General features: G+C 25.9%; 1 protein-coding gene and 1 long non-coding RNA gene across 3 annotated transcripts in view; one reads left to right on the plus strand and one right to left on the minus strand.

Moving 5' to 3' along the window:
* Window positions 1-1009: 1009 nt before the first annotated feature.
* Window positions 1010-12858, plus strand: LOC136984046 (uncharacterized). Of its 2 annotated transcripts, none has more exons than XR_010882140.1 (14): window positions 1010-1042; window positions 1207-1261; window positions 8181-8269; window positions 8367-8405; window positions 8491-8556; window positions 8687-8741; window positions 9060-9249; window positions 9932-10013; window positions 10295-10373; window positions 10540-10588; window positions 10695-10750; window positions 10903-11081; window positions 11172-11323; window positions 12261-12362. XR_010882140.1 is itself a non-coding variant. In XM_067280968.1 (14 exons), exons 3-14 carry the CDS (start codon window positions 8189-8191, stop codon window positions 12468-12470), a joined length of 1125 nt encoding a protein of 374 aa, XP_067137069.1. In that variant the 5' UTR covers window positions 1010-1042; window positions 1207-1261; window positions 8181-8188; the 3' UTR covers window positions 12471-12858. The 2 variants fall into 2 exon arrangements, 1 of the variants encoding a protein (XP_067137069.1); XM_067280968.1 differs by having other exon boundaries at window positions 11172-11210; window positions 12261-12858.
* A 685-nt stretch (window positions 12859-13543) lies between these two features.
* Window positions 13544-14626, minus strand: part of LOC136984051 (uncharacterized) — a 39025-nt gene continuing 37942 nt past the window's right edge. Inside the window, exon 3 of the long non-coding RNA XR_010882143.1 lies at window positions 13544-14308. This is a non-coding gene — a long non-coding RNA (uncharacterized lncRNA). The remainder of the gene's footprint in view (window positions 14309-14626) is intronic.

The raw sequence follows: 14626 nt of genomic DNA on the forward strand, positions 1-14626 counted from the left end.
TAATTTCCTACTGTACAAGAAATGCAATGAAATAAATAATTGTAACAAGTATTTTCAAGGATCCTATGTCCTCGCTAGCTTCTCTGTGAATAGGGTCCATTTTTATACATTTGTTTAAAGAGGAAAGAATATATTAAATATATGCTAGTTCTAAACAGGAAATAATAAAATCTAGATCACAATGTGGCTTTAAAAAACGCATTTTACTGATGATTTGCACTTATCTAGAATAGGTATGTTTTGCTATAGTTGAATATTAAAAAACTTTCATAAAGTAATCGCGCACGACGTAAAATCGCATTAGGAAATTCTATTAAGGTCAACGATTCGTCTTATGAAGAATAATCAGCTTTTCTTTGATGCAAAAAAAAAACCTCTACGGGATGAACAAAAATAGAAGAAAAAAAATTGTTATCTAAGAAACATCTAACAATTTTTAAATCGATTTTTTTTTTTTATAATGACCAAGATGAAATTAATTGAATTTATGTAGGCAAAGTTATAAAATTATTCAGTTGAGTTTAATTTTTAAATAAATAAATAAGATTTTCCTAAAGTCTTTTGTCTTGATTAACGGAAGAAAAGTCATTTATATAAACAAACTTTCGCGTTGTCGTACGACTATTCCCGATACGTTAGCATTAAATTTAAATCCTCAATCGCGATTTAACGTTAGAAATTAGCACTCGACATCGATAAAACCGAGATTTATCAATAATCTCTCCGTTTTTGTAATACGAAAAGATTAAATTCTTATTTTTTATGCGAGAAAAAATATTCTAAATTTTCAAATCTATAATTGCTTCTTCGCTAAACCATTTATTGATTATTATACCCGCTTCCTCTTTAACTTATGAATCTAATAATGCAAAAAAAAACCGGATACAATATATAAAATAACAAAAGTACATTTTAAAACTACTTTTTTAAATTTAATATTTTATTATAATAATCACCTAAATTTAAAATAAAATTATATCCAGGTGGAGCGATTACTTCCAAGTTAACACTTCTTCCTTACTCAGTTATTAATTCGGACACAGTATATTATTTTTTTAAATAAAATAACCATTTATTAAAAATAATAATAATAATAATATTGAATAGCGTTTTAATTATTATATAAAGATAAATTTTTAAAAATTTATTTATAATAATAATTTCAATTATTAATATTATAATTACATAATTTTTTTTAATATCCAGGTGGCGTAACTAACTACGTTGTTAAGAAAAAAATCCGCCATTTTAATTTATAAAGGTCAGTATAATTATAACAACATAAAACTTATTAAAGTAGAAATTAAGTATATTTTAATACGCCGTAAATAAGGCGGAAAAAAAGAGGAAAATGTAAATTTATTGAAAAAGTTTTAAAAAGATTCCATCTCAAGAAAGATCAAAATTTAATTATGAATTTTATATGATGGAAGAAAATACTAATTATCGTCGACATTAAATCATTTTAATGGCGAGAACACAGTTAAAAAAATTACACAAAAATATACGAATTTGTTAAATTATACAAAATATATATGACACAAACAGTTTTTTTTTATATTACACAACAACACAAGATTCTTTTTTCAGTGTAGCACAATGTAGTGTACTTAAGAGGTAGAGGAACTTCCATTCTTTCTCCCATCAGGTCTTCATTAATAAACATACAAAATTTTCTTTTATTTTATAAAAAGCCATTTTATTAAAGAATGTTTTTTTTATTTCTAAATTATAAATTTAAAAAGAAAAAATGGTCTTTAAAATTTAAATGGTTTTTTTTATCTCAATTTACTAAGTCTAGCAAGTTTAGAGTGAACAAGAGATTTTATGCATGCATTCTGAATAATCAATGAATGAATGTTAAACGTAATCCTTATCCTGAAATTCGTTTATTTTTTAATTGAACTTAATCTAAAACAATGACTGGGTTATTCGAATTTATATTTAACTCAATAAACCAATTAATTGAAAGATGAAAAGCAGTTAACGTCTATTCACACCTCTTTGCTAAGAGTATTCAAGTAGCCTTCTAATAAGGTTAATTTTCAGCACTTGTGAGTGAAGAGGAATAATTGTTTTTAGTGTCGAAGGTAGAAGATTTTAGATTTAATTAGGTCAATGCAAAAAATTTGAAAACATTTTTTTATGTCTTATATTTTATATAGGAAATTCTTACATACAATTTTTACTTTTCTAGATATACATATTAATACAATACTTTCATTTCCAGAGGAAAAAATGATTAATTTGTTAAAAGTTTACTTTCACATATTAAATAAATTATATTTGATTTAAACTTTCCTGTAGTCATTTATATTATATATTATCCGTCTAAAATTGAAAAATGTCCACTGGACTTATTAAACTAGTATTTAATGTATGTAATTTGTAAAATTGGCTTAAGTTTTCAACTAAATTTTAAATTTCAATTTGGTTAAGATAACTTTCTATTAATTTACCGTAGTTGCGTTGAATTTGTCGTAAGTCATTTTGAAGATATTCTAAAAGTTTCTTGTGGAGATAATTTTTACTTAAAAGTAGTTATCGATTAACTCCTTTATTAAATATTGAACGAGATTCCTTCAAGTGATGATATTTTATTTTCCTATCGCGTTGAGTAGAGAAATGTAATTATATTACGATGAAGTTCAACCTAACGAACCAATTAAATGTACTATGAAGAATAAATAAAGTCATTATTTGGTAAAAGTTCAGTTTTATATTTATTCCAAGTTTAAATTAATCGCAAAATTTTATTTTTAAAAAATGGAAGATATTTGCTTAGCTATTATAACTTGATAATTTTTCATTTTTGATTTGAAAGTAATGTAGAATTTTATTCAATTATTTGTAAAATTGTTTCAGAATAATTAGTTTTCTAAAATGAAATTTGATTATTTTAAACTACAGACTTGCTATTATTTGGAAACTGTGCCATTGTTTGTATATTTTGAATATAAACGAATAGATTTCTGATAAACATTAATATATAAAATTAAAATAATCTAGTTATTTCCATACTTTGACGAAGATAAATTTTGAAATCACTACAAAACGAGTTTTGTTTTTAACGCTATAAAAAGTTTGCATGAAAAATTATTATAAATACAGTATTTCGAATGGAGTTTTCTATATTTTACAACCAGTACTAAAAATAACTTCAATGAAAAATTCTAATAAATGGATAAATATCGCGTAACATTATTTATTACTTTTTTCTTAAAGTTTTATAAAGAAGAAAGATGAAGGAAAAAAATTTTATATATATTATATATAATATATATACAGTCAAACCTGTTTTTATGCGGGGGATAGGGACCGCATTAAAAAAAACGCATTAAAAAAAATCTCACGAAACTTCACGAATGGCTGTAAATAATAGTTTTCGCAACACAATTAAAAAAATAATTTTTTTATGCGGTCAATAGGGACCGCATAAAAGAAGTCTCACGTAGAAAATAACTCAAAACCATACGAAATAAAATTTATTGACAACAGATGTCAGCACTTGAATGCATCGTCTGGTCTATCGTCTGTTTTACATATTTTTGTCCAGGTGGTGTTTTGTTGACTTAAAAAGTAAATTATTTCATTTTTCGCATATTCATGCAATAATATTACTATAATAAGTGCATTTATGCTACAATAAGTTTATTTAGCTATAATAAGTCAACGTGAGACATGACGAATCGCACGAGACTAGTCGCCAACTATACCGCACAAATTAAAAATTCGCATTAAAAAAATCGCACAAATAAAAATCGCACATAAAAAGAGCGCATAAAAACAGGTTTGACTGTATATATATATATTTTTTTTTTAGCCAACGAAACCATCAATCCTTATACAATTCAATCGAATTTTGGAGTGATATTATTATCCTTTCAAGTTGAATATTTCTTTTATTTTTGATTTGAAACCGATTTTAAAAATGGAAAATTAAATTTCAAAACAAAAAAATCGGCTCTAAATGTTTTCTTTTCGGTAAAAACATGTTTATATACGTTAAAAATTGAATTTATTTTTCTTGGAAAGAATGACAGTCAGATAAGATCTACACCTATATAGAGATTTTAGTAATTTAAAATTTATTATCTACATTCAGAAATCGTTAATTTGAAACTTTTTCGGATAAGTACTTAACAGCTTTCATATTTTAACTAGATTACTAACCAAATCGAATTTTAACTGATGCTATTACCAAATTAAGCTTTCATGATACTAATAATGTTTAATACAAAATGATAAACCTTTTAAGTCTAGTAGGAAGCTGTGAAATCACTAATACAAAACAGGAACATATTCGATCGGTTTTGACCTTTAAGGACAACTAAAAAAAGGATAGTTTCAGCCGGCAACACAATCTGATAAAAGCAGTAACTTATATGATTTAACCCGTTAAAATATTCTGATGGGTTTAAAATGAACAAAAGGTGGTAAGAAATTGGATAGTAGCGCGAAATATTTCTGAAGAATTGAATAACTCGCTTGTCAGAATGATAGAATTGTTAGGGAGAAGTCCTCGATAATGTTTTACAAAATTTAAAATATAATAACTTAAAATGCCTTGCGCTTACAAACATAGAATGTTTTGCATATAAAGATGAAGAATCTAAAGTTTTTTCTTTCGATCGATATGAATTTAATTTAATTTCAGAACGGATAAAGAATAAAATCTTTAACGACGCTAGTCAATGTCTGGAAGAATGTAAATTTTTAAGATAAAAAGAAAAAGAAAGAAACATGATTATTGAAATTTTTACTTACCAGAAACGACCTGTGAATTGTGTCCATTTTAATGCAATAAACCTACCAATGCATCTTGTGTTTATTCTAAATTTATTAACATTTCAGTATTGAATTAACGATGAAAAAGTAAATACTAATTAGTAATATTTACATAAATGACAGTACTCACTGTTCTATATTCTTCCATCAAATGCCTACGGTTTTCTTCAATATATGTTTATGGTATTATATTTTCGAATGTACCTAAACTTGATAAATTGCTTTTACTTAATATAATGTTTAAATTAATGAGGAATAGAAATCAGAATACAAATTGGTCATCATCTACAGAGATTCTCGTGTGCATAAAAATTAAATTTAGAATGTTAAAATTTCTCAAGAAATGCCATTTGATCTTACACAGAAATTTTTTGTGAAAAAGAATATTAAATAAATAAAATTTATTAGTGCAATGAAAATTAGCGAAACATTTTAAATTTTTATGAGACTAACATTTTGTTAGTCTCATAAAAATTTAAAATGTTTTATAAAAAAGAAATAAAATCATCTTATAAATTGATAGCATTTTTATACTCCCGGTTAAAAATTGAAACAAACTTTATATTGGCCTCACTTCAGCTTTTTCTTAAAAAAGAAAGTCTAATATGTGTAAGAGAACAAATGGTAAATCTCCCATAAAAAAAAGAATTTCTTTTATTTAATTCTCCTTTCTATATATCGTGATAGATTTCTGATATAAATACTTTCTTGTGAAGACAAATTCGAGTGGTCATACTTCGAGTATGAGTTGCACTCGAAGATTTGATTACAATTCATTATTTTATTAATATCAGTTTTATTTATCGCTAACAGATGGCGTTAAGATATAAAAATACTTGTTAAAAATATTTTTAATTATCTCTTATAAGTTATTCATGATATGAACCTAGGTTATGACCGAATAAATGTATGAAATGTTTATAGCGTAATAAAGTTAAAATCAGATGTTAAATGTTATAGAAATTCGCTTTGATAAATAATTGAATATTTAAAATGTTTAATTTATACATTTTTAATAATTAAAAGAAAGTTTTGAATCTATTCCACTTAATTATACATTTCTGGATGGATTAATACGTGCTGAATATATGATTCTCATTCGGCGCTAGTACATTATCAATTTGAAATATTTACATCTTGCTTTTAATTTATTTACAAAGTTTCTTCTCATTTTTCCGTACTCTTCTGGATGTTTTGCGGTTAAAATTAAGATTATCATTGTTCATACGATTAAAAATTAGTATAAACCTGTACAAAATTTATATGTTTATCTGTTTATAATACGAAATTAATAAATCGTAATGCTAGAAGCTTAAAATATTATTGATCATTTTTGTTTAAGTCAATGAACTTTATACCTGCTTGACTTGGATATCGATGTATCATCCGAAAATATCATTGAATTCCGTAGATAAGATCGGAGGGAAAAAATATAGTATGATGGAAGAGCGTTATTTTCTTGATATCTACTGTACAAATCTCTCTAAGTATAAATGTAAATAATGTGTTTGTATACATTCTATCTGTGTATGTGTATATAAATATGTGTGTTTACGTAGCAATGTAGTAAATACAGCAATATATTTTGTTAAAATATATATAAGTTCTACCCTCCAAAATATAATTTCGATTTGAATAAATGATTGCTATTAAATTCTAAAATGTTTTCTGCAGAAAATCGCTTATGAAATTCAACATATATATATATATATATATACTGGATAATAATATATAACAAAAACTAATATTGTTTTCAATAAGAAAAGGAAAATAAATAAAAATTGCAGCATCACTTCATACACTCCATAAAGTTTTTTTTTTTTTTAGATTTATAATTTATACATATATAATTTTATTATGTAAATTCTGAAATAATAGAAGGGATAACTTGGATATTGTCCATATTTAGCAGCATTCTGGAAGAATGCAGTAAATCTTTATAATAAAAATCAAATTGATATAGTGTACTTTACAGAAAGTTGCAAAAAACATGTATTTTAATCCTCTATTTTAATTACAATTAAATACATTTAAAAAATAAATTACACAAAATTATTAATAATTTTGTGTAATTTATTATATATATATATATATATATATATAATAAATTCAAAGAAAATTTAGTGATTAAATCGTATCGTTTACCGAAAATGTTCGTAAGAAACAGACTTTAAAACAGTCTGTTTGAGAATAGTTATTAAAATTATAATTAGCTAAATAAATACGTTTACGTGATCGATATTAAGTTTTGTAAGTTAATTTATATAAGAAAATAAATTCTGCTTCTAAAGCGACTTTCCTTAACAATATCTTTTTCCTTATTTATTTTTCGAATCGGTAATTATTTACAAGCTACGAAAATTTAAATCTGTAAATCTCTATGCACGAATCGAGTTTCTCATTTCTGACGTTTCATTCGAAGCCATGACGTCTGCCGTGACGCATTACCATTCTGGACGTCATACTGACGTCATGTGGATGCGAGCAGAAAATCCAGCAATTTGAAACGAAGAAAGTAAATCGTTAATCCCGGTAATTACTAGATAGAACCATTAAGAAAGTAATGTAATTATTTTGAGTGCGCAAGGGAAACATAACATTTATTCATTACACTAAAATCGATATCATACCTGGAATTTTCTTCATGCAGAAAAATATGGATTTTTTTTTTCCTGCATAAGTTGCTTATTAAACAATACTGTGAGGGGAGAAAAGATTGATAATCGAAGCTCTTTTAGATAAATATAGATGCTAACTTCATTTGAAATTGATGTCAGATTCGTAAATTAACTTCCTTATTATGTTTACATAAGTGTAGTTCCTTCGAGTTCTATTGAATTCTATAATTTAATATTTGCTCCTCCTGTTCCTCTCGTGTTTCTAGGCTTCAAATCATTCAAATTAGCAAATATATCTTCCTATGTGTGTAATTTTCTTTTCTCATTTTTGTGCCTCTGAATGTTTATCGTCATTGAATAAATATTAGGACGGAAATTAAGCAAATTGGGTAATTTATCATCTTTATCCTTTTTATCACTTCGATATTCTGCTTTGTTTATTATCTTTCACTGTTTGAAAGTAAAAATGAACCAAAAATCCATTTATACTTTTAGCATCATCACTAAAAGTTCTGAAATAGTTTTGCAAAAATGGTTTTTCTTACGTGCTTCCCTATATTGTTAGTACATGAAAGGATAAATGCTGATGATATATATATTTTTTCTTATCTTTCCTTTCATTCTGGAGTTAATTATTATCAGAGCTAATTATTCGCATCATCATATCAAACTCGACCGAATGGAATTCTCATTACCATAAAAATACGACAAAGATTCATACTCTATTATCGAAGAGATAAGGTCGATATAAATTTTCTTTTGTTTATTTTCCAGAGATAAAAATGAGTTCCGATACTGATTGTGAACAACAGGAAACAGTATCGAGGAAGAAAAAATTCAAACGTCGCCGAAAATGTCGTAAAGTATGCTTATATCTTTGCTACTCTCTATTTTAATTAAATTAAAATTTGTCAGTATAAAACGCTCCCCTTTTTTTCTCTGTTTTAATTTAATTTTTAGGAAAATTGCATTCCGGAGTGCAGAAAAAACGATTCGACGGTAAGTTTTAAACTAGGGAAAACTTTCTTAAAAGTAAATTTATTAATTAGTTAGCAAGTCGCTTATTTATAATTTACTCTTGCAGAATTCTGTACCTGTTAGAGGCACGCGTCGCTGTTACTCGGATTTCATCACTCAGCAACGTCTAACTGTAAGTCTGCATTAAAAAATACAAGGGTGTATATGTACTGTACAGGGAAAAAAGCTGTTTTATTTTTTCTGACGAGATCTTACATAAATAAACGAACAGTTCAAGAATTTAATGTTTTTATTTTCTGTAGCGACGTCTTGGCATTTATTGCAGAGGAAAGAAATCAAACACGGTAACGCGCAGTTGTAAGTCCTGAATTCCTTTTTTTATCTTATTAACTTAATTAATATTTCAAGGCGTTTTACAAGATTGATTTGTATAAAAATAGAAGCATCTCGAAAATTTCTTACATATGGTAACAAATATGAATTATGTATTAGTTTTTCTTGATATAATTCGAATGTTTTATATAACAGATTAAAGTTCCATCTCTGCTAACTCAATATATATATATATATATATATACATATACACACCTGTATGTTTTTGTCCTGTTAAATAATTCAGTGTTATGCTAATATTTTTATTTGATTTTCGTGCTTTATTTTTATTTTTTCTCACAGGCGAATTTGAAATGTCAGACGAAACTAGAGCTAGAACACAACAAGATCTGAATAGAATATTGGATTTTTGGGCGGAGAAAACTCTTAATTCTGCTAAAGTTAATAATTCAAAAAATGATTTATCGAACAGGTTGTACTCTGAAAAGAATTCTGATGAAAAATTACATGAATCTGATCCAACCCCAAATAGGTATCTTAGTTAATTATAAAGAATAAATATATTTTGTTATCAACAGTGAATGATATGAATTTTAAAGAAATATATATATACAAAGAATTACGCCTCTCTTCTACTTTCTCCATAAAATACACGTGATGGATGTATGTGTGATATAGGATTTCTTTCAAAATGAAATACGACCCCTCTCCAGTTATTTTTAAAAAACAATCTATTTTCTCTTTCACATGACAAGATTTTTACAAGAAAATTTTTTTATGCCATTTATTATATCTTTATATTAATTAACAGTATTTATAGAACAGGAATGGCTTTAAGCGTATGCTACATTTCGTGTGTTTACTTTAAAATGCAGCACTTTGAAGTTTTCTAAATGAGCTGAATGAAGTTTAATATCTAAAGAGATTTTCAAGGATGTCAACTTGTCTTGAGTGTGTTGACCTTTCATATTCCTTGATTTCGTTTATATTGTATTGCGGCCATATAAAAGAGAGATTCCACTTATGGTTAGAGTCCTTTTATCTGGATTAAATAAAAGAAAGATTGCCGTTCAGTTAATCCGATTCAGATTATTTTTATCTCCGGAATGTCTGATCATTTCTGTGAAGTTATTTATAGCAGAACTTTTCTTTATTGATTTAATCTTTATTTATTTAAAATCTACTGATGACGACGATTATTTTTTTAAATTTAGCTTTCAACACGAAATCTCATCAACTCCCTTAAATACACAAAGGAAATCTCCATGTTCTACGTTAATTCCTAGTACTACTCAAGTAAGATTGCCTCATTTTTTCGTTCTAGTTGATTTCAATTCAAGATGCTTTTCATTTTTAGCTGATAAAATAACACCAATTCTCTTAGAACTGGATTAAATTCAGGCTTTTTTTGAATCCTTTTAAAAATACATAATCAAATTTATACAGTGCATTTTTCTCTATTAATTTTAAATAAATTATAGGTTTAATGCTGTTTGAAAAATAATTTAAGTAAAACTTTTTAAGTCGTTACAGTTTCGATTAATAAATTAATTTAAATGATATTAATTTCCTTTCAGAATGCACCACTTAAAGAAATTTTAGGAAGATTTCAAAAAGTTATGTCGTCAAAATGCGATCAATATTTCTTAAGAGAGAGTATGCCTCCTATTTTTTATTTTTAAGATTACTACTAATATATATATATATATATATATTAGTAGTATGTATAATGTTATATACATATGCTAATAGTTATTTTTCAAGATTACACGTTAACAGTTTTATTTTTTTATTTTTTTTAAAAAAAACTTATTCTCAACAGGTGTTCAGGAAAACATCAGAAAGAAATTAATGAATATGTACCGTACGAAGTAAATATTGGAATTGTAATTAATAAAGTTTAACTAGATTTTGTACGTAATCAATTGAATTTAAAACGTGTTCAATTTTTTTGTTTTTGTTTTTGTTTTTTTACAGCAAAACCCAGGATAATTCTAGTCAAACAAGTTCACCAAATACGGATTACTCCCAAGGTAATTATTAAATAACTTGTAATTTTCATCCACTGTATAGACTTTAACTCATTACAAATAACATTAAATGAAAAGAAAGAAATGAAGATAGCATAGAATGTAATTATTTTCTGATATAATCGAATTTTTAGAAAATCCTTATCTGTTTTCAGCTAAATATCGGATTACAGAAAACTCATTACTTTCTGCCGGATCTGAAAAATTATTGTTAAAATCAAATAGTGTTGATGTTAATATCAGTTATCGCGAAGATAACTGTTGCAAAACAGATACTGAATTAATTCTCGGGACATGCGAAATGAATTCACAACTCCAACCTGAATGCCCGAATGTAAGTTAATGAACTTTAATAAAATTATTTGAAGTCAAAATTGAATAACAATAATAATATGTAACTATTAAATGTGGCAATTATTTTTAGGCTTTCGGTAGTTTGAATAGCGATAAATCCGATTTAGCTGTAAGTATGATTTTAATATAAGATGCATTTCCTTCTAAACACAATTATTATTATTTTAACGATGGAAAAATCTTTCAAGCATTAATAAGATCATTGTTATTGGATTTGTAGCGGTAAATAAAATATAATTTTTTTATTATTAATTTAGAAAAACAATCAAAAGTTTCTGTACTATATCGTATTAGCCAATAACAACAATTATAAACTTTCAATTGGAGAATATGATGTTTAAGCAAATAAATAATACAACTTACCATCGATTTATTTTACATAATACATTGTACAAATACGAGAAATTTTATCTCGAATAAATTCTAAACATAAAGTAGAATATTTTCCCGCTCATATCTAGAATATTCAAGGTATTTTTTTTTCTTGAAGTATTTTATACTTAGACGTTTCTCTTCTAAATGCACTGTATACATTATAGGTGAAAGTCCCCTTTAAGTTATGTTAAATAATTTAAATTTTATACTGTGAAATAGATAGATACTGCTAAATTTTCACTTTCAAATACAAATTTCCAATAGTATGATCAGCTATTGATTTTTTATATTAGTTTATATAACAGCGAGTTTCTATTGGATAATAATAAGTAAAATAATGATGAATAGTAATCAATGTTTTATGTGCTAAGGAAATGAAGTTAGAATGCAGAATTCAGTGGAAATTTCCTGTCAACTGACCTCCTACAGTCTGACCCTGACCATATATCATATCTTATAGCGCTGAGTTTCCTGTTACATTTCTCCAATATGGTAATGTTCTAACAAATGATAAATGAATGAGAACAATGACCTTCTATTTAATTGTTCAAAACTATCGTTTTAATATAGAAATTTCAAATAATTTTGTTTAAAATGATTATGAGTAACATTGTATTCTCCATATTGAAATAATTATGAGAAGAAGACTAACCTCCTTTAAATTAATCCTGAAGAAAATCAGATATATTTGTTTTTCTTCCAAAAAATGGGGGAAAAACAAAGTGATAAATACTGATTTTTAAAGAATTGGACATTTTTATTTACTTATTTTATCGATTGTTAGTCTCGCCTGGATTGGTTGGATGCATTAGAAAAGAGTTATTCCTCACCTGCAGCATCTCCAAAAGCAATTAAATTTTCTGAAGCAGCTAATTTTACCGATCTTTCTTCGGGATCTCCAATATGGCAAAATTTGCAATTACCTTCACCACTTCATCCGCCATCTTCAACTCCAACACCTCCTTGGAAATATCCACGACAGAAAATGTTTTAATTAGAAATTTTTACTCTTTATATCGATTGATACTGCGGTGAGTTCCCGAACAAAACAAAATACCATTTTTTTCCGTTAATTTACTTGAATTTTGCCTTTGTTCATGTTTTGGAAAACATTATTTTGGTACAATTAGCATAGATTTAGTATAATTAAAATTTTATATAAATATTTATTTCTGGAAATTACTACAAACTATGGAAATAAAATGTTTTATTTACATATATAATAACTAAAATATTTTATTAAACTTGATAAAAATAAAATATATCTATTAACTATAATCTGTGATTTATTGTGATCTGTGCGCAACGCGCAAGCAGTAACATATAACAAGTTATATATGCTCTTTTAGTTTATACTTTTAGAGCTGGTGCATGCTCTTTTAGTTTGCGCAACTTTAGAGCCGGTTTATAGAATCATATTACAGTTTCTGCAATGACATTTGCTCTTAGTGACAAAAGAAAATTCCGCATAATAAAAGAACATTGTGCAAAGTTATCCTGGCACCATACACCTAATTTTCATCTCATAAAAATTTTCAAATTTGCAATTTAGCCAAATACTTTAACTTTACGCCACAATTATATTTCATAGATTGAAATGAAAAAATTATATTTGACATCATTGTTGTTAATTTCCACTTAAAATAATCTAATAATTATTAGTATAGTTATATGACATAAATATATAATATACTGATTTAACTACTGTATTCATAATTAATAATAAATTAAATCAAAAAGTAAAATTGCCTTAATCAAATTCAGTTTGTATTCTCCATATTAATTTTAATTTTTAAGAAGTTATAAATAATTAATGTTTATAAATATTTAATGATTAATTAATAAAACGAAATAGTTCCTATACACGTACTGTACATAAAAAAGACCATTGCATCAGTATCACTGTCAGTTATTATTGAACAGTTGTATTTGTATTGAATTAAGTCAACACTATTCGTATGACAGAGATAATATAATTCTAGAAAGGAAAATTTTAATATTATATGAAGCTGTAAAATATATTTACAAATGAAATTAAACATAATCCGAAATTAAACTTGAATTGTTAAGTGAAATTAATGTTTAAATCATGTTTAAATATTCTTTAAATTAAAAGTTAGATAATTTCAATTGTAACATTACAAATGTAGAGACAAAACTGAAAAATAAAATAAAACTCATTTAATAACTCCCGTATTTTATGTTTTTTTACGTCTGTTTTAATTTTTTAATCGCTAATTAATATAGACAGAGACGAAAACATGTTTTTATTCGTAATAAGTTACATAAACTACCCCGATGTTAATTAAGAAGGAAAATATTTAATTCATTCAAAATTTTCTTAATTGAAACCTTAAATGATGATGATTAAAATAATAAACGTGAAAGACCTTGTTTTGTGATAAATAAGTTTAGTCCTGTAAGGAAATCATTGGGATGTAAGAAGAAGGATATCGATAATTGGATTTCCTGACTAACCGGACAATATGTTGACACGAAAGTTGCTAAGAAAGAAATGATACGTCGCGTTTAGTTAACATTTCTAACATGAAAGTGCTTAATTTCTGTACAGACTTGGTTGTTGTTTGCATACAGATAATCTAATATTTAAATATCGCTTTTATATTATTTTATTGTGTAAATTATTTAAATAGACATTTATAAAACTACAGTTTTTTTAATTTTATCCTTTCTGCAGTTTTATATTCATAACTTTCTCCATTTCTGGCTGTTTTCAATGCCTTCAGTTGCTCTCTTTTCTGCCTCCGAAAAGAATAATCGTTCTTTTCAAACAGATAACATAAATATAGGTCGTGTTTCTTTTCTGGGTCGCTGTAGCAAGAAAAATGTTCGTAAATTGTGGCTTATAGTTTCATATATTGAGTTTTATAGATAAAGTTTTCAGAAACAAAATATACTATAGTATTTACAAACTATACTTTTTGAATTTTAAAAATTAAACATTCGATAGTAATGTTAGTTCTACACAAAATGAATATTCTGTTGGAGTATTCATCAAGATCATATGCAAAAGATAAAGAGTGTAAAAAATATTTTATAGTGCTGAATAAGCTTTTTTTTTTCTTTTGTCAAGTTTTGTTTTAGCTATCACGCAATTACTATGTTCTTAGCCAAAAATAGAGTAATTGT

The sequence above is a fragment of the Centruroides vittatus genome, unplaced genomic scaffold (assembly GCF_030686945.1).
Source record: "Centruroides vittatus isolate TY-2023 unplaced genomic scaffold, ASM3068694v2 contig_900, whole genome shotgun sequence".
Taxonomy (NCBI): Eukaryota; Metazoa; Arthropoda; class Arachnida; order Scorpiones; family Buthidae; genus Centruroides; species Centruroides vittatus.

Excerpts from the sequence above, each read along its gene's own strand:
- LOC136984046 (XM_067280968.1), top strand. The coding sequence starts at position 8,189 with ATGAGTTCCGATACTGATTGTGAACAACAGGAAACAGTATCGAGGAAG. Across the intron at positions 8,406-8,490 it reads GCAGAAAAAACGATTCGACG|AATTCTGTACCTGTTAGAGG; the intron begins GTAAGTTTTAAA and ends TTACTCTTGCAG. Across the intron at positions 10,589-10,694 it reads ATGAATATGTACCGTACGAA|CAAAACCCAGGATAATTCTA; the intron begins GTAAATATTGGA and ends GTTTTTTTACAG.